Source organism: Stegodyphus dumicola, chromosome 7, assembly GCF_044657685.1.
Source record: "Stegodyphus dumicola isolate Sdum_Otavi_A_Nest chromosome 7, ASM4465768v1".
In the NCBI taxonomy this organism is placed as follows: Eukaryota; Metazoa; Arthropoda; class Arachnida; order Araneae; family Eresidae; genus Stegodyphus; species Stegodyphus dumicola.
In genome coordinates, this window is record NC_140774.1 from 109927315 (window position 1) to 109948528 (window position 21214).

The 21214-nt window shown below is 34.8% G+C and overlaps 1 protein-coding gene across 9 annotated transcripts in view; it reads left to right on the plus strand.

The window, feature by feature from the left end:
- Positions 1 to 21214, plus strand: part of LOC118202388 (muscle calcium channel subunit alpha-1-like) — a 674690-nt gene that overhangs the window by 464889 nt on the left and 188587 nt on the right. For all 9 annotated transcript variants that reach the window (XM_085820710.1, XM_085820709.1, XM_085820713.1 and 6 more), the window contains exon 16: positions 12386 to 12462. In XM_085820710.1, the coding sequence (XP_085676836.1) occupies positions 12386 to 12462 (77 nt within the window). The remainder of the gene's footprint in view (positions 1 to 12385; positions 12463 to 21214) is intronic.

The following is a 21214-nucleotide window of genomic DNA, read 5'->3' on the forward strand; positions in this document are numbered from 1 at the left end:
AATATTTACGTATTTTGTTAAATGCAGATACATGCTTTTTGCAAGCACATGCATAAATACCATTTTTCATTTCCGGCATGTCAAAATCTTTAATGTCTGTGCATTCACTATATTTTTCGAGTAAAGTAATTTTCACTAATTTTTAAAAAGTACATGTTACTACGAGGGCTATCCAGAAAGTAGATTACGTTTTGGAATAAAAAAATAAACAAAGTATAGGAAACAAATTTTATTATATACAGATGAAAGCCACACTCAAATACTACTTTTCTACATAGTCACCATACAAATTAAGGCATTTATCGTAGCGATGTACGAGCTTGGAAATTCCTTCGTTGAAAAATTCGGCCGCCTGCGCCTTCAACCACTTCGTTACCTCTTCTTGCAGCTGTGCGTCGTCATCAAAACGCTGCATAGCCAGCCACTTCTTCATTGCTGGGAATAGGTGGAAGTCGCTCGGTGCCAGGTCGGGACTGTACGGCGGATGAGGAAACAACTCCCACTTAAAAGATTCAAGAACTTTACGAGTGACATTTGCCGTGTGGGGCCGGGCGTTGTCGTGAATCAACAAGATCTTAGAGCTCAACATTCCTCTGCGCTTGTTTTGAATTGCTCTTCTGAGTTTTTGGAGAGTTTGGCAATACCTTTGAGAGTTTATTGTAGTGCCTCTTTCCAGGAAGTCCACCAAAATTACACCTTTTCTGTCCCAAAAAACAGTCGCCATCATCTTCCTTGCCGACATTGTTTGCATGCATTTCTTGGGTTTTTGGGGAGAACTTGTGTGCCCCCACTGCATTGATTGCAATTTCGTTTCACAGTTCACATGTTTCACCCATGTTTCGCCACCAGTAACGATGCGATCGAGTAAAGAGTCACCATCCTTATGGTAAGCGTCCAAAAAGTTCAACGCTGCAGCCATTCGCTGATTTTTGTGGTCCTCTGTCAAGATTTTTGGAATCCATCTTGCACAAAACTTGTGGTAACCAAGCTTTTCGCTGATGATTTCGTGCAACAAACTTCGCGAAATTTGTGGAAAACTCAAAGAAAGTTCCGTTATTGTGAAATTTCGATTTTCACGGACTTTAGCATCGACTTTTTCGAGAAGTTCGGCGGTCACTATGCTGGGTCTCCCACTTCGATCTTCGTCGTGAACATTGGTTCGGCCATTTTGAAATCTTATGACCCACTGACGCACTCCACCTTCAGTGATAATGTTGTCCCCATACACTTCACGAAGCTGCCGATAGATTTCTATCGGTTTACAGTTTTTTGCAGTCAGAAACCTTATTACTGAGCGCACCTCGCAGCTCGCGGGATTTTCAATTAACGCAGACATTTCAAACCGTCACAGTATCTGAACGGAGCACAGCACGAACCTCTCACTAGCACGGCTAAATGCAGACTGAGCTGCGCAACGCTCTGACCCCAAGATGGCCGCGCTAGCCCCGCCCCTAGCGGACACAGACGGAAACGTAATCTACTTCCTGGATGGCCCTCGTATAATATGTGGGTTATGGGTTATTCAATTATGGCAAAGCACACTAGGGCTATCTGCCTAAAGGGAGGGATGCCTTCGTGGAGGACTTTCTAAGGGAAACTGGCTCGCATACACGTTACACATGGGGAAAACCACGAAAACGCCCATGCAGCCAGCCCATTCGCGGGATTCGAACCTCGGACCGAACTACCAGTGTTCAGCGTCTTTACCGCTCGTCCGCTGGTGGGCCTATAATATGTGGATGGGAAAAAAAATAAGTTTATTTTATTTAAAACATTTTGGCGTTTGGAACATAAAATAAAAGTAGCGAATACTCTATCAAGGTTATCGAAAGATGTATACAATTTTAAAGGTACGGTGAGATATTTTTCATTCTTTAAGTATAACGTTTTTGCTAAAATCGATATTTTTGTAGTTCAACAGCTTAGAATTTTATAAAAAAAATTCACAATCAAAATCGCTGTTGCTAGTTATCGAAAAATAACCAAAATGTGATTTTTGCGTAAATGTCACTAAACTATACAAATTGCTATTATCTATCACTCTAGAAATTTTTCTTTTATCCGGAAATGTCCCGTTTTTCGATTTGTATGGAACTGTCGTGTGTCGAAATACTATCAGAGCGCTGTCAAGCGAGCTTCTGAATGTAAACAAAAAACACTCCATCTGGTGACCAAAGCTTCGGTGCAGTGCTTCACTTCTATGCCGGTTTAGCCGCTCCTTTCCTTTCTTACCTTCATGGTTTACATTTATTTAGTTAATTAAAAACTCTGGACAGATTTATTTCCTCGATGAAATTTATATAAATTTATATCTTCTGATGCACTTTTGCTTTCGATTCCTGCACGGTGACTTTCTCCTATGTTATTACGTTTATGTGCGAATTTTGTGACTGCAATTAGTATATTAAGTCTGTAATTAATAAGTTGCGCTTTTAGTTCTTGGGAGATACTATAACTTCACTAAAGCTTTATGAAAATATTTCTTTGGAAATCAAATAATTTCAAACAGCTAGTACGAAGAAAGTAACAGGTAGTAAATTCCTTTAAGAAATAATTTTCTGTACTACAAAAAAAAATGTATAACGCCATACACATTTCAATAAAATTATTGCTTATTATTTAAGAAGCAGAACGCAGTATCTACCTTTGCACCACTGAAGGGGCTCCCGGCCTAAGGTGATACCTAACGGAAAAAGCCCACCGAGTGGAAATTATTTGTTGAAAAGATCCCTTTTAGAGAAAATTTTTGCAATGAAAATTTTTATATGACAGTGATATTTTTTACATGACATTGAAAATTATTTACAGTCTTTTTTGCATTTACATGCTACGTTGAGCTAATTTTGGTATACATTTCAATTTGATTTTCATAAATTTCAATAATTCAAAATGCAGTGAAAGTTCTGTAGTTGAATGGAAATTCAACAGATCAAAAGTTTTTGAGATATAAAGTTTTAAAGTTTTAAGTCCTTTTGATCGAAGATTTCGTACATATAATAGTTCGATGTTTCATATGATCGTAATTTCAGAGATACAGTATCTACCAATAATATTTATAGAATAGTCTGCATTATTTCTAAAAATAGAAAACTTTTGCCATACTAATCTGTATAATGGCTAGCCAAATCTGGCTGATATATCGTAGGTCTTGCGTTCGAATCTTGCCTAAGACATGGAAATGTTTGTAAATACAAAGTGTTTGTGGGATGGAGACGTATATAACACATCGACCTAAAAGTCCTCTTGAGAGCTGGATTGTAGAGTAAAAAGGGAAACCAACTTAATAAAGAAACGAAACTTTCCTTCCCTACTTTTGAATATCCTATATATGTTTTTAATTAAAACTGGGATGTAACTCAGCAAAAAGTAGCTCTGTACCATATGTGCTAAGCTTTGTCTAATGACAAGTGTTATTCTCTCCCTATACCGTACACTTCTTGAAGCTAATCTAATCCAAATGCATTAGCAATGCCTGAAATGTTTTCTTTATGGGACATATGGCGTTTAGAATACAATATTTTTTGTCGTGATTTGTCCTAGAATGACATATGGATGTCATTAAGATGTGACCCCTTTCGATATTACAGCATCACGAAATTTGCAATGTTAACAATACTGCTGTCAACCTCGGCTAGGTAATTCCCAAGTCAGCATTTGCAAGTACTACTTACGTTTTGGGAATAACTTTAAGTCAGAGCCTTAGCTATAACTTTTGCCGCCCCTCTTGGTAGAAAACAAATAAATGTCAGAACGACGTGTAGGGAAATAAATTAAAACAGCACGTATATTTGTGAAGAAAAACTTAAATTCCAACATTTTAAAATTTTATTATTATTATTATTATTATTATTACATTCTGTTCACAAAGTCATCGATGATATTGTAGAAATCTACTACATTGCTCCTGTTGCTGTTAAGTAGAGCATACAGAAAGGTTTCTTAAATGCAATATATACATTGGCAGTACGCTTACCGCAATTGAGAGGAAAGTTGGCACTAGTATTATTTGGAACTTTGTTCTGGAGATTGTATTTTACAATAGCCTGCAAAAATTCAACAGTACTGCTCTACCATGTTCCTGTACCGATTTTCCTAACAGAAACGGATATAAAACTCTAAAACAATTTTTCCTTAGCTAGGAAATTTGATGATCATAATTTAGTTCTTATTCGCAAATTGCTTTCAAAAGTTCTGATGTGATGAAATAAATATTAGAAAATTATGTAGTTGTTGAAATCCTGGGGGGATTTGTTTCAATAGTTTATCTAGAGTAAAAATTCTTTTACTTCTCAGTTTAATTCCGTATGGCAATTTAGGATTTAATTATTCTTCACCTGTCTCGAACCATCCATCTGACTAACCCGTATTAAATGATGTTTCAAACAAAAATTGTCGCCTCAAAAAATGTACAGCCCGAGGCGGACTGCCGCGGCCGATCTCGCAGTGGCTAATCGCACCGACGGTGCGAATAGCTAATAGGCTATTCACACCACTTACGTTCGCCAGCTCCTTAATCGTGCGCTTCTCTTTGCTCTTGCCTCTCAAAGGCTTTGCGACTCATGGTCGCCCCCTGTTACCACGTCTGATCTTATCTAATTGTTATGAAGATTAATGTCATGTGCCCTCTGGGATTTATTTTCTTGAGCCGGACAAATCGCGCATACGTGCGATATTTCGGCAATAACCGTGCAGACCAGACCAGACTACGTTCGCGCATGCGCACAATCAGCCCAGGTACCAGCATATTACGCCGATTTCCGTAAGGCAGGCGGTAGCGAGAGCGAAGGTTGTTAACTCAGCAACAGAAAGGGTTGTTAATAGTTTACCAGAAAGAGAATAATTTGCAAGTAATAATTATCAGTTACAAACACGAGGTCATTCTATATACATGATAATGTTCAGGAATTGATTAGATAAAATAGGGACTCGATGATGGCTCTAATTGAAAACGAGGATGAGTAATTAGTTAAAAAATCTTTAATGTATTGACAAAAACGCTGCAGAAATTACTTAAATTCTTTTATTTAACAGAGGAAATTTTAATGAAACTGAGATCCTAGTCTAGGACTGTCAGAATTTATTGTTCAATAAGAAAACTTACTGAAAATTATAATATTCTTATATATTCATAACTTTTTCAGTATCCACACATGTTTATAGGTTCTAATGCCATATTTCAAAATCATATAAAAAATTGGCAAAAAAGTTATTTATACTTAGGCAAAAAAGTTATTTATGAAATAAAACCTTGTAAAATCTGATAAATCATTTGTGCGTGCAAATTTTTAAATCTAAATCTTTTACATTAAATTATTTCTGTCTTTTAAATTACATCCCATTATTTATTTCAATTTAATTTATTAATGTGTTTGCACTAATATTTCAAAGCTTTTTGAAATACTTTTTGTGTCCTGAAAATGCCAAGTATTTCCATAAAAAAAAAAATAAACAGGCATACAGAATTATTAATAACCAGTATTATATGATTAATTGTTCATTTAATAGTTGATTTAATCGCTTTTAACTTATTTCATGTCTAAATTTTCTACACAGAAGTCTTCTGTCTAATTTTTATTATCTTTTCTCGGACGAAAATTTTCAAAGTGGAATGAATAATGAATTAAATTCTTGATTGCGCAAAACACATCTTTGAAGCTAAATGTATTCTAAGAACTACAAAAAATGTAAACAAGATTTTGTCCCTCTCCCCAAATCAGTCATTTAAACTATTCCAATCGTTCAAGAAAACGATAAACATTGCGAACATAAAAATCTTCCCTTTTTTATATATATACTACTTTAATAAAAAGAAATGTGTTCCTTCTTTTTATAAGGAAAGGAACCCATTTTAAAAAAATGTAAACTACGCCAAGGCTACTGCAACATTTAGGCAGTACGTAGAATCTCAGTTGAAAACAATTTTTACTTATATTTATAATCCGTAAAACTTCTACAAATTTCCCGAAAATAGTCTTGAAATACCTTTTATTCCTTACTTGTCCGCTGTTTCTGCAGCTTAGAATTTAACTGTTCATTTTAATTTAGTTTTCATTAAATTTTATTCAGTTCATTTAAATTTGATTGAGAAAGAATTCTGATTTTTCCTTTCACGATATGGCAATACTATTTTAATAAAGTTTGGGCAGACGATTTGAAAGTGTAGTTGTACTTCGAAAGTGGTTTCTGAAAGTATTTCTGTAGAAAACAAAAATGCTTCTTACAATTATGTTTTATTTTCATGCAGTAACGATGTAACTAGTAGTGTCTCAAAATATGATTACAAATCTGGAAGAAAAACGTTAAAAGGGTATAAAAAATAGACGAGATCCTTCTGACGACATCTAAGCGAAGTTATTTTCGTAGTCAAAGTACTGCTGCCGTGTTCGAAAGTTGCACACATTATACAAATTACATAATTCGTGAAAAAAAATTATCGCCGTTGTTTACGATGTTATTGGTTCGAAGATGAATACATATTGTGATTTTTTTTTTTAAGCTAGTGATGTATATCACGCAGATTCCGCTACTCCTCAGACACACCGGTCGAAACTGTTATTTCTATAACGGTTGAAAACAGAAGACATGCATGAATAGAATGAACATGTTTGGAAATTCGTATGTGAATAGTAAGAAAATATATGCTTCAAAATAACTAAATTTAATAATTTATTGACTTGGCTTGCAGGATTGCTTTATCAAATTAGGTGAAAATGTGCTTTAGGCCCCTGCTTGGCGATTTTCAGCTGCGGCGATTTTTTTAAAATTGCCAGTAAAATATCAGAATACGTTGCATAAACAAAGTTGCGAAGGCGGAGCTATGTGATGTTCATAAATGGGTGGGACTAAGATTGTGACGTCACAATGTATTCTCTACAGATGTAGAAATAAGTATACTAAATTTTTTGTATTTCAAACTACTATAATACGGTATGTGAATTGTAACAATTATTAAAACTGTAAACAACGTCACAGTCTCTCATACAGGTGAATATTTTTAAGCTTTAGTATTTATACAAATAAAAACAGATTTTTTTAAATTTTAAAAATTTTAATTTCATATTGCGGAACATTTTAACTGATCATCTTTACAAAATTACCTTATTGCTACGTAACGACACCATCTCTTACATACTAGTAAGTAAACAATCTTCATTATTTTCTAAAAATTTTTAAGCTTTACGTTAATAAAAAAGAAAAATATTTATGATTGAATATCAACATCATACACAGCTTTCATTTCCCTGTTTCTTAAGTTCCTAAACCACGTTCTATACTCTCGTATTAGAATTCTACACATTAATAAATTTAAAAAATCTAATTTCTCACAGTGAAAGAAAATAAGAAAATATTAAAAATAAGCAATTTTTAAAAGAAAATATATTTTCACTTACCCTTTTCAGGAAAATAAAAAGTCTTTTTTGACAATGACGGCACGTTTCCCTTTCATTTCCAATAAAGTAATAAATTTACATGTTCATTCACTCACCTCTCTCAGCATCACAGATAAATCCATAGCGATTGTTTATTTAACGAAATATATGCAGAAAAATGTTAAAAACACACAGATAAAACCACTCGATTGATAACTACCAAAAAACATTCAAACGGCAACTGAATTAACTGCCCAAATTACGAAGTAAAAATTCCAAGAGAAATCGTCTGCTTGGAAATTCTTTTTACTTGCAAGTATATATTTTTGAAAACATAAAATATCGTCAGCTACTTGACAGTTTGTCTTCGGACATTTGTGCTCTCTCCGAAGAAATTTATTCGTATCTAGGTATTAAAAAACGCTGTGAAAGCCATGGCTTTTCGATATCTAAAGCTACGATAAGTAATATTGTCAACGGTAGGAAATTAAAAAAAGACGACAAATATAATGAAATTAAAAAAATAAAATAAAATCTGAAATTTAAATTTAAAACACAAAATACCATTAGTTTCGCTTAAACGCTACGTGTAATTCACAACAAATGCGAGAGGTTTAAACCTCGTAGAAATTTACAACATTTTCATTCAAACATGGAAGTTTATTTCTCGCAAAATGCATGATTCATGCGAAGTATTCATTTGCTAAAATTTATTTGCGTGCATCTTAAAGAGATATCAGTCACTATGCATACCAGAAACAGTGTATAGAAAAGCCTGCTATACAATTTGAAGTCAATTAAATAAGATTAAAAAATTCAGATAATTACACAAACTTGGCATTGCGCACTGCCTTGGCTTTGTCCATGTGCAAGTCGATCTGTTTTTACTTAGAAAACATTAGAGAACTGCACAAACTCGGCATTGCGCACCACATTGGCTTCGCCCATGTGCATATCGATCTATTTTCGCTTAAAAAAACATCCTAGAATTGCACAAACTCGGCATCGCGCACAACCTCGGCATTGCGCACCACATTGGCTTTTCCCATGGGCACAACCATCTATTTTCACTTAAAAAACATCCCAGAATTGCACAAACTCGGCATTGCGCACCACATTGGCTTTGCCCATGTGCACATCGATCTATTTTCACTTAAAAAAACATCCCAGAATTGCACAAACTCGGCATCGCGCACAACCTCGGCATTGCACACTACATTGGCTTTGCCCATGTGCTCATCGATCTATTTTCACTTAAAAAACATCCCAGAATTGCACAAACTCGGCATCGCGCACCACATTGGCTTTGCCCATGTGCACATCGATCTATTTTCACTTAAAAAACATCCCAGAATTGCACAAACTCGGCATCGCGCAAAACCTCGGCATTGCGCACTACATTGGCTTTGCCCATGTGCACATCGATCTTTTTTCACTTCAAAAAAACATCCCAGAATTGCACATACTCGGCATCGCGCACAACGTCGGCATTGCGCACTGCATTGGCTTTGCCCATGTACATATCGATCTACTTTCATTAAAAAAAAACATCAGAGAATAGCACAACGTCAGCTTTTCCAATCGTCTAGGATTGAGCCAAAAAGAAATACAAAATATTAAAAATAAGCAACTTTAAAACGAACCATACAAGAAAAATTTTTTCACTTACCCTTTTCAAGAAAAATGTAAAGTGTTTTAGAGGGGTTTTATATATGAATTTATCTCAGGGGAAATCCTTTTGGATCCCTCCTCATCTTTAAATAAATTTACTAACGTTTTATACGCCGTTTCCGTAATATATGCAGAAAAAAGGCTAAAACCCACAGGGGGGGAAACACTCGATTAAAAAAAGAACCACCGCATAAGAATATTCAAACCGCAACAGAATTAACAAGTAAAAATAAAAATAAATAAATAAATAAATTGTAAAAAATGAAAGCTTTTAGATTTTACATTACGCCCAAAGGGGCGTTTTTTTTTAACATTTTGTGTGTTACCTTTCTTTATCAAATATAATGTTCTTTACACTTAAACCATAAAATTCAGTTCAACAGCAATATCGCAATATAATTTTAAAATGAGCATATCTTTAGAATTTCCGATACACAGTTATGCACTCTGCACGTAAAAATGTTTTTTTTCTCGCACTGTGTTGCCGTTGCTCGCTTTGAAATCTTTGAGTTTGCTAATCAAAATATCGTTCAAGTTTTACAAAATATCAATCAGATAATAAAAAAAAATTCCAAGTTTGGGCTTCCAGATACCCATATTAGGTTGGAAACGTATGTTATTCAAAATTTGATGGCTCTAGGTACCGTTGTTTTATCACAATGCGAGAAACATTTATGCAGATTTTTCAATATTTAATTTCTTTAAATATAACACAGGGCGATAACATTTAGTGGCAACAGAATAACAACACAGCTTCAAAACATCGGGTTAGCCATGTTGGCGGCTTTATTGCCCATTGAAAAACAATCGCCAAGCAGTGGGCTAAACCGCATTTTAACCTCAAATTATTATAGTAGAGATATTTACAATATGGAATTTTATAATTTGTTTAAAAATTTTTTGTTAATAAAATCTTTGTATTTATATTTGATTATGTCTTTAATCAGTAAAAAATTATGTTTTAAAATAATTTTATTTAAGTGTTATGTATGTAATAGCTAATATGTAATTTACTGAATGCAGCTAGTTTCCCTTAGAAAATCCTCCGTCAATGCATACCTGCCACACTTCCACATGTTATGTACTTGTTTTATGTGTAGAATTATGAATAGATTTATTGCATCAAAATATAAAACAATAATCATTGAAAAAATTGGGGTGTTTTCTCATTTTTATATTATACTGGCTTTCAAATTTCAATGTTTCAAAGTGCAGTAGGAAATCACAAGAATAAAATTTAAAATCTTGAAATATAATTTCCATTTCAGGGGAATCTCCGTCTTTGCTCTTTTATATGTGTACTTATTGCATATGCCTATAATCTGTTATTTTAGAACAGGCACTTGGTCATTTTCCATTGTTCTTGCTGGATTTGTATTCGTAACAACTGCTGCAAAAGATGGCTGAGTCCTAACCTTATCCCGTTTGTTTGGTGATGATAATACAAGTTAAGATTATAGATGATGCAGTCATTACAGCATTGAAAAACCTATTTTAAAGTAAAAATCATAGTTATGTCCCTAGATTTTATTAGTTTATGTACATGTTTCTAGCTCTGACAGCTTAATAAAATTATATCTTTTTATGTGATATTGAATATAAAAGTTTCATTTTTTATGTGAAGATATTTGGAGCTCTGAGAAAATGGAAATTTTTTTAGGTGCTTTGATGTCTGAATTTTAAATTACACATCACATTCATTTAGATCTATTTTTTAAAGGTGTATGAATAATCTTATGTACAATAATTTACAGGTATGTAACACTTCGTAAGTTGGTAAAATGAATGGTTAGAGTAGAGATAAGTACCCTGTGTATTATCGCGAAATTGTTTCATTTATCGTTAAGTTGTTGTTTCATTCATGGTAGCCTGAGTAGTTGAATGTTATTGAAAAACCTACTACGACATAATCAGTTGCATGATTGCGATAAATTCATAAGGGCTTGGGGGGTGTGTTGGTTAGGAAGTATATTGCTTTTTTTGTGGTTTAGATGGTAAAATGGCTGAATGTGGCAAGATTAATTTGAAGTTTCTGTATGATTTGAAAAGAAAGGGAAAAAGAGCATTACTTAACTGGTGTGTAAATGAAGGTTTACTTAGTAGCCATTATTAAGTGTCCTGTTTGTTGGAAGGAATTGCATATGGTCGAATGTCAGATGATAATGGCGCTACGGAGGATATTTTGGCTAATCTTTGGAATATGGTAACAGGCATTTGGCGACATTTTGGTAAGGCGATAAAGGTTACTAACTAGGACTTTAACAGTGTACATGGATAAAGTCAAGAGTGTGCGCAATGCCATTTTTGTGCAATTCTGGGATGTTTTTTTAAGTGAAAATAGGTCAACGTGTACATGGTTACCGTGTATGTGCAATTCTTAAAAACGCGGCAAGCAGTTTGCGATTCTGCACTTTATCCCAATTTCGTACCTAATTTTCGTCATGATTAAGCACTTTTGTTCCATAGAAGTTTTAGCATAAGCGTAATTCGGCTAACAGATTGTTGGAAAAAAATGTTGAGTAAAAAAAAAAAAAAAATGCCTTTACTTCGTGAAAACAAAATGGCGTCCAAACAAAAACTAGCAGGTTGCTGTAGCAGGGTTGGTTGCTAAATTTTCGCCTAAAAATTGCCAAGTTACCAAAATCCAAAGATTAACCGATATTTTTTACTCTTATTTTGTGAATTTATGTGATAATGCCAGTATACAGATTCTAGTTCAGATAATTTTTGGAAGTTTTTGGATGCTGTTAAGGAATTTTGTTTGACTGAAGACATGTTAATTCATAAAGAAGGTAAGTGGATATTTCCTTTGTGCAGTGAAAAGATGAATTTCCTTTTTTATGTTATTTCATTGTTTGATTTAAAATGTAGCTTATTTAGATTGCATATTTTTTTAATGGCTGCTCCTTTGACTTTTTAAGTGAATATAGTTCGATGTGTACATGGACAAAGTCAAGGGAGTACGCAATGCCAAGTTTGTGCAATTTTCTTAAATTTTTTAAAGTCAAAATAGGTCGATGTATACATGGATACTGAGTTTGTGCAATTCTTTGACTTGTTATTTTGGCTTTGTGTAGCAGCGATTTTTAAAAGAATTGCACAAACTCTGCATCCATGTACCGCCAAAAATTGCCAATTTTTGCGATTTCAAATTACCTGTAAATATATTTTTATCAAATAAATTTATTATTCTACAAATAATTTAAAAGTGTCTGTGCTTGTATAAGAGATGCAGCTAATGGCATGAAATTTTTATTTCTGTTTTCTAGAATAATCATATAATGCTTTTAATACATTTTTATTTAAAGTTAGGTGTATTGCTGTATTAATCTTAACTATTGTAGATATTCTATTGAATGTATTTTTAGCTATTGCTGTTGATAATTTAGCTGATGCAGAAAGCCTTACTGCTATTGAAAAGGTAAAATAAATGTCAGTTTGTTTATATTATTATTCTTTAAATTGTAAATTTGTAGTTTGTATTTTTCTAACTTTTAATATAAAAGTTAAAAAAGAAAAGAATTATCAACTGTTATTTTCTAATGCTGAAAGCAATAGATTTACCTCCTTTTAAAGGTACAAGTGATATCTAAGAATCTATATAGTGTTAAGAAGACTATTTGTTAGGATCATGTAAAGCTGAAACAACTTTTAGACTAACGTATATGCGTATTATCCTATTGATGATGGATCTGTCGCCAAACAGCATTATTTATAATATGAATAAGTATGACATCAGAATACACTCATAAAATTTGTCATTTCATTTGAAGTAATCTTGATTGACCTTCAATAAGCCACCTTTTGTTTTTATGAACAAGATATAAATTAACTGTTATTCCTGTATTTTTTCTCATTACATTTGTGACTTGTAGCATATGATTTCGAGAGTATCAGTACTCTTATACCCGAGAACCTCTGTGAACGAGAGTAAGAGTAGAATGTAATGTAACTGCGTAAATAGCGCATCACTGCTGTCTTACTAGTTAGTTAGTTAGAAATAAATGTTTGTGCCGTGAACTAGTTTGTTTTGGTTGCGTCATGCATTTCACTGAACCCACACCGCTAGACACAACAAGTTGGCGACGAGGCTGTGTGAGAAGCAAATCGTTCCCGACTCGGCGCACTCGGTTGCATGTGTAAGTAGTGGCAAAACTGAAACTTGGATTTAGGGGATTCCCCGAAAACTGCAAAAGGTAGGAAAGTTATTTGATTTTTATTTTGAAAGGATGGAGAAGTTAATTGAAGAATTGATAAAGCAGAATGAAGCTTTAATGGTCGCATTGCAAGGGAAATCGGAACATAAACAAGACAGAATTTCTGTTTCTTTTGATAAGTTCGATGAAACAGTAGAAAATTTTGATTCGTTCATAGAACGATTTGAGGCTTTTTTGGACATTCAAAATGTTCCAGAGGCAAAGCATGGGAAAGTTCTGATCTCAAGCTTGAATGCGAAATTGTGTAATTTGTTGAAAAATTTACTCTCTCCAGATAATCCTTCAGATAAAAATTTTACCAAACTAAAAAAGGTTCTTAAGGATCATTTAAATCCTAAAGCTTTAATAATACCTAGTCGGCACATGTTTATTAATAGAAAACAGCATGAGGGGGAATCAATTAGTAGTTATGTCACTGAATTATGCTCTTTAGCGATTCCTTGCGAATATAAAGATGATGTGCTAAATACCATGTTAAGGGATGTTTTCGTTAGCGGTCTACGAGATCGTAATATCTTAGATCGATTATTTCAGGAAGATGATATCGATTCAGAGAAAACATTAAAGATAGCCTTGGCGATAGAAAAGGCGGTTAAGGGTGCAAATGAGATTATAGGAAATTCCGTAGAACTGAAGGTACTTAAAACCAAGAAAAATGAGTCCAAACCGCGGAAACAAAACTTTGTTGCTAAGAACAATAAGGGTAAAAATGAAACTTGTTCGCGTTGCTTAGGAGCAAATCACAATAAAAACAACTGTAGATTTGCAACAAGTGAATGCCGCTTTTGTAAAAAAATTGGACATATCGAAAAGGCGTGTTATTTGTCTAGGAAAAACCGACAGGTTAAACAAAAGAAAGTTGAGGCAAATAATGATTATGTTTCGAAAAGTGAGTTTCCCATCTATGGATTTAACTCCAGAATGCACATGTTAAGAGAGGAAGAGCCAAAAAGACCGCCAATAATGCTTCAAGTTAGAATTGGAACCAAACCAGTTAGCAGGGAACTTGATACTGGGGGAACAGTTTCGGTAATGTCTATAAATAAATTTAGAAAAAATTCCAATAAAAAGATTCAGCCTACAAATTTAGTTTTTAAAACTTACAGGGGTGATAAGGTGGTACCTTTAGGATATGTTCCTGTTAAAGTTGAATACCAAGGTCAAAAATTAGTTTAAAATCTTTACATTGTGAGGAAAATTTGGACACAATCTTCGGCCGAGAATGGCTGTATAAAATCAATCTCGATTGGAATGCCATCAAAACATTGAAAACTTCTAGTGAATTGAATTTTAAAAAATTGATGGTACCTTTCGCATTAAAAAATAGAGTTGAATCAGAAATTTATCGGCTTGAGAAAGAAGGTATCATTGAGAGGGTTGAGACTTCAGAATGGGCAACACCAGTTGTGCCAATTGTTAAATCTGATGGTTCCATTAGGCTTTGTGCTGATTATTCTGTGACTCTGAATCCTAATTTGGAAGTGCCACAGAATCCATTACCAAAACTCGAAGAAATATTTTCATGCCTTAATGGAGGTAAAAATTTTTCGAAACTTGATCTCAGTCATGTATATCTACAAATGAAGGTGCAACCGGAGAGCCAACGGTTATTTAACAATAAACACACATAAGGGGTTGTATATTTGTAAACGCTTAATGTATGGATTAAATGCTGCCTCAGCTATTTGGCAGCGCTATGTTGAGGGATTATTTCAGGGGATCGAAGGAATTAAAATTTTTATGGATGATGCTCGAGTGACAGGACCGGATGATCAGTCTCATTTAAACGCATTGGAAATATTTTTCAAAAAATGCAAGGAGCACGGCCTAAAATTAAACTTAACTAAAAGTAAATTCTTTCAAAATGAGATTAAATTTTTAGGGCATAAAATTGATGCTGATGGATTGCATAAAACGGATGAAAAGATTTCGGCAATTGCTAATGCCCCTACGCCGAAAGGCGTCCAAGACATCAAAAGCTCTTTGGGATTAGTGAAATTTTATGCCAAATTTGCCCTAATCTGGCAACTTTGGCACATCCATTAAATAATTTAACAAAAAAAGATGTTAAATGGAGTTGGTCAAAAATCTGCCAAATCGCTTTTGAAAAATGAAAAAGGAAATTTGTTTAGACAGAGTTTTAATGCATTACGATCCCACATTACCGTTAATGCTAGCTACTGATGCATCTCCGGTAGGTCTTGGGGCAGTGCTCTCGCATGTTTTGTCTGACGGAACAGAAAGGCCTATAGCTTTCGCATCGAGGACACTGACTAACATGGAGCAGAAATACGCCCAAATCGATAAAGAAGCACTTTTAATTGTTTGGGCTGTCAAAAAGTTTTATCTATATCTAAAGGGAAGACGCTTTTCTCTGGTGACAGATCATAAACCTTTAGTGGCTATTTTCAAATCGAAAAGAGGACTTCCTATCCTCACATCCACCCGACTCTTACATTATGCACTGATATTGCAAGTATATCAGTTTGATATTGTGTATCAAAATATCAAGCAACAGGGTAATGCTGACTGCCTGTCGCGCCTACCTCTTAAGTCCGAAGATTTAAACATTAAGGATGATGTTGAAATATTCCAACTCTTCCAAATTCAAACTCTTCCGGTAACAGCCAGGGAGATAGCTCGGGAAACACGAGCTGATGAAGAATTAAATAGTCTTTATGTGAAATTAAAATCTGGAGAAAGTTTGGAAGGTAGGGAAGCCGAGTACACCTTACAAGATGACTGTATAATGAGTGGTCAGAGGGTAGTTGTTCCAAAAAAACTCCGAGTTAAAATTCTTGAAGAGTTACACCAAGGACATTTAGGAATCGTTAAAATGAAGGCAATCGCCAGATCCTGCGTCTTTTGGAAGGGAATTGATCATGATATTGAAGAAGTTTTTAGGAACTGTGTCGATTGTATTAAGTTCAAATCAGATCCAGTAAGGGCAAGGGTCCATCACTGGGAATATCCAAGTGCGTCTTGGGAATGCATTCACGTAGATTTTGCAGGCCCTATTTTTGAACGAATGTTCTTGATTATCGTTGACGCACATTCTAAATGGTTAGAAGTGTATACCTTAAAGTCAGCAAATTCCTTTCAGACAATTGAATGTTTGAGAGACTGTTTTGCAAGATACGGACTGCCTTTAGTAGTGGTGAGTGACAATGGTCCTCAGTTCACATCGGGGGAATTTGAAACTTTTATAAGGAATAATGGAATTAAACAGAAAACGTGTGCTCAATTTAAACCGGCAAGTAACGGGCAAGCAGAGCGGTACGTTTACACCGTTAAACAAGCATTACGTGCAATGCAAGATTATCAACAAATATTAAGCAAAAACTTGCCATATTCCTCATGAATTATAGAAAGGCACCGAACATGACAACCTTGTTAAATCCAGCAATGTTATTCTTAAAAAGAGAAATTAGAACTCGAATTGATTTAGTTGTTCCAAATCTTAAACGAAGAGTGGAAGAACGTATCCGAAGGAATACTTATGATTTCAAAGACAGAAATTTTGAGATCAGAGAAAAGGTTGCCATTCGGGATTATAGATCGGCAAATTCTTGATGGAAAATTGGCAGAGTGACAAATAAGGATGGAGCGCTGCATTATACCATTGATGCTCAAGGAACTTTACTGCGCTGGCACGTCGATCAGATCAGATCGGTAGGGAGCGAGGTTCCTTCTGCACCAGTAATCTATGAACCTCTTATGGCTGCTACTTCAGATGGAATCGTGAAGCCACAGGTTCCGGACAAGGACATTGAACAAAGAAGTGAACAAAGAAGCTGTGCAAACTTCAGCCGGACTTGAAACATCGTCAGCTCCAAGGAAAACTGATCCAGTCCTTCCAGTGGATCCTGATAAAGAGTTGCAGCAACCTCAGCCAGGACTTAGACGATCTTCGTGCATCCGCAAAGCTCCTCAGCGATTAAATCTCTAAATAAGTGGGGAGGGATGTAGCATCTGATTTCGAGAGAATCAGTACTCTTATACCTGAGAACCTCTGTAAATGAGAGTAGAGTAGAATGTAATGTAACTGCGTAAATAGCGCATCGCTGCTGTCTTACTAGTTAGTTAGAAATAAACGTTTGTGCCATGAACTAGTTTGTTTTGGTTGCGTCATGCATTTCACTGAACCCACACCTCTAGACACACAACATGACTAAACTCTGGTATATTTATCACTAGTTAAGAGAATTAACATCTGTTAAAAGAGTGAGCTATAGCGAACAAACCAGTAATAAATTGGAACAATCAACCTTGGACAATTTATTTTGTTAGCGTTCTAAACAAAGCTTTTGGTAAAATCAAAGAGCTTAACAAAATAATAAAAATCACTGAAAGCTTTTTCACAAAGTATCAAAACAGAGTAGGTTGTGACAAATTCGAAAGACAAGGTTCAAAGACAAGGTTTTTTATTTGGGTTCTTTCTAGGCTATATGCAAAAAAATAAATAAATAAACTTATAAAATATTGTTCTCACAGTAGGGTGAATAAGTTCCTGTTTAGATGAAAGTTCTTGTTTGGAAATAGTTCAAGATGAGGCTGTCTTGAATAAATCGAATCTCTAAGCCAGTGGTTGCCGGACTGAGCTGTGTCAGAGTAGGATGCTCTTAAGGTAGCGGCGAACCCGGCTACCTCGCTGTAAATCTCGTGACTGAGATATTAATATCGCTCTATGCATAGCGAAGCAAAAATTTGCTCATGGCCAAGCTATAAAACCCGAGAGAAGGTTTCTCTCTCTCCTTACTGCAACTAACTCTCACTTTTTTCTCCTCTCTGGAACTGCGTTCCATGATTTTGTTCAAGGGCATATCGGAAAAACTTCTAGGATCCTTATTTAATTTTTAGAAGCACCTCTTGATTGGCAAGAGCACTTTGATTAAAAACTGGATATGATAAAGACAGCATGGGAAAATGTCCGTGGGAACTTTTCAATTCCAACTGGGGGTCTCAAACTGGGTGGTCTGAGACGCTGAATCTATAAACTGATGAAAGGGAACAGTACAATGTCTCCTTTCGAACAACTATAAGAGGAACAAAAAAGCTGAGATTGTTTTATGACTGCTGGTCACGTCCTCTTTCTGAGAATTCGCTAAGAAATACTCTGTCCGTGGGAGCTTCTGAGGTGGTCATTCTTTTTCTCAGAACTTCGTGGTGGTCGATAAAATAGCTTAAGATGTTACAAGGTGAAATACTTCTGCAGCAGTGGCTTTTTGGTGGATTGTGCAGAGAAAGTGACAATTTTTAATTGTAAGAGTTGCAGATAGAAGTGCGGCTCAGAATTGTGTACAGATTACTAGCATGGCTTTCATTATTCAGGTTTACAGGTATAATCTCTGCCAACTATTATAGTTCCATGGTAGCCAACTTTTACAGTCAATGGGATAATACGTAAATACCAGTAACACCTTGATCTTACAGAGTAGGTGAAATACTTCACCACCATTGATCTTACAGAGTAGGCTCAGAATTGTGTACAGATTACTAGCATGGCTTTCATTATTATCTCTGCCAACTTTTATAGTTCCTTGGTAGCCAACTTTCACAGTCAATGGGATAATATGTAAATACAATAGAGTAGGTGAAATACTTCACCACCATTGATCTGACAGAGTACAATACACCGATGATCTTATAGAGTAGGTTCAGAATTGTGTACAGATTACTAGCATGGCTTTTATTATTCAGGTTTACAGGTATGATCTTTGCCAACTTTTATAGTTCCATGGTAGCCAACTTTCACAGTCAATGGGATAATACGTAAATACCAGTAATTTCCTCATGATTTTTCTCCCTTTTTCAGTTTTTTATGTTATGTGTTTGTTTTCCTCTAATAACTTCAGTAGTTTAATTAGTACAAAATACTGTTAAATAGACTTTCTGTTAGCAATAAGCTGTAGCAATTATTGGTAGAGATGGAGATTTTCTTTCATTGTGTACTATAATATTTAAGTTCTACATTTCTTATTTTTTAAATATTTCTAACTTTTTAAAACTTTAATGGGAAACTTAAAAAGAAAAAAAAAGAAAAAAGGTTTTAGATTGAAATAAATAAATAAAAAAAAAAGTGTTAGAATCTAGAATGCATTTTTTAATAAAAAGGTGATATTTTGGTACTTTAATCTTTTTATCCACATCTCCAGTTCCAACTTTCAATTGAATTATCTTGTTCTGCCACATTTTCAGTTATACAGATAACAACAACTTGGCCAACCAGGATAGTGGTGAATGACGCTGACTTTGCTGACTGTGACCAACGGGCCTGTGTTTGAATTCCAGAGAAGTGATGGATGTTAGTAAATATATAGCGTCTGTGTGGCATGGGGGCACTGTAATGGTTGGGGAAAAGAAGTAGGAAACTGTCAGACCCATTCCTTCGGGATGTTGCTCTTCAAAATTGGGGGCAGAACAGGGTAAAATCATAGGATAGGTGTGTGTGTGTATATATATATATGGTATAGTTTTGTGTGGTATGTTGTGATAAGGTCCAGTGATGAACTGAGATTCACTTGGTCCTGTTTATTATTTTGTTTAGTTTGTTTTTTACTAATTTTTTTGTTACTCAGTCCTGGGGCCTGCCTTTCCAGGAGCTTTTAATTTTAAAGCTTAGTATATTTGCTTTATGTAATTAACTTAATTTTCTTAAATTTTTATATTGAACATGGCCGGGTCGCTGGATGCCATCATTTGTTATTGGATGGGTTAATCCCCTTTGTCATATGGCCAGATAACTTTGGCTAGGCCGACTGGTGGCTTCGCGAGATAAATCCTCACCTATATGGTGTTCACTCCTTTTGTCAACAACAGATGCAATCTTGACCCCTTGCCACAATGATTTTTGTGGGCCTGCTTTGGTTTCAGAGATTTGATTTGATGTTACTGTCGATCGGGTGGAATAAGCCCCAAACAAAATAAACACAGCAGCCGAGTCACATATGCACATACAGTCAAAAGTCGTTAATCCGGACTCGTTGGGACTTCAGCGATTCCGGATTATCGATTTTTCCGGATTATAGATCATCAGTTTAAATCTCGTAAGATGGCATGCAGAAATTCTAAAATTAAAAATATGAAACCGTAATTTATGAAATAAAGAACAATTATGATCTAAAGGGTATCAAAATTTACAAAAAAAAAAAAAAAAAAAAGCTTAATATTTATTTGTTTACTTTATTAAACATTTCTTTCAATGTAAGTTGTTTAAGTTGCTTCGTTTTATGTGGTAATACTTTCTCTTTAATTCTATAAACAGGCATAATTTCTTGTTCAGTTACAAAGTTCCGCGGTTCAAGTCCCGTAATTGCTGTGCCGAGAATACCGACTAACTTGTCAATCGAAATTTTTTTGTTTTCACTAACCTCTCTGTCATATTCTTCATGTCTTTATCCATTTTTTGCAGCAATTCCACTTTTTGTTTGATGGACATCGAAACATACTTTCGTTTTGTACGATCCTTTGGGAGCTCCAGAATCGGAAATTCTATTTGACATAATCGAAAGTTCAAGTTTACTTTTATAAAATTGCTCTTACAGTCTGCAAAAAATAATAAGCCGGATCCAATTCAAAGATTAAGGAACAACGCAATCATCAACATTAACTGAAATAGATAATTAGATAATTTTAGCTTATACCGTCCGTTATACGTAAAACGCGCACGCGAAAACGTATTCTGCGCTTGCGCACACGCATATGCGCAGTCGTAAAAAGTCTTACGTGCATGCGTAAACGCCTATGCGCATGCGCAGAAAGTTTTTAGCTTTGAGGTCCAGATTATAGATCATTCCGAATTATGGGTGTCCGAATTAAAGACTTTTGACTGTATTATGTATATATTTGAGAACACACAGATTTAGCCACTGCTCATCATTTGTAAATCTAGCCACTATTTTGCTTAATAGCATCTACCAGCTATAAAAATGTAAATATCAGCCATATAGATTTTTT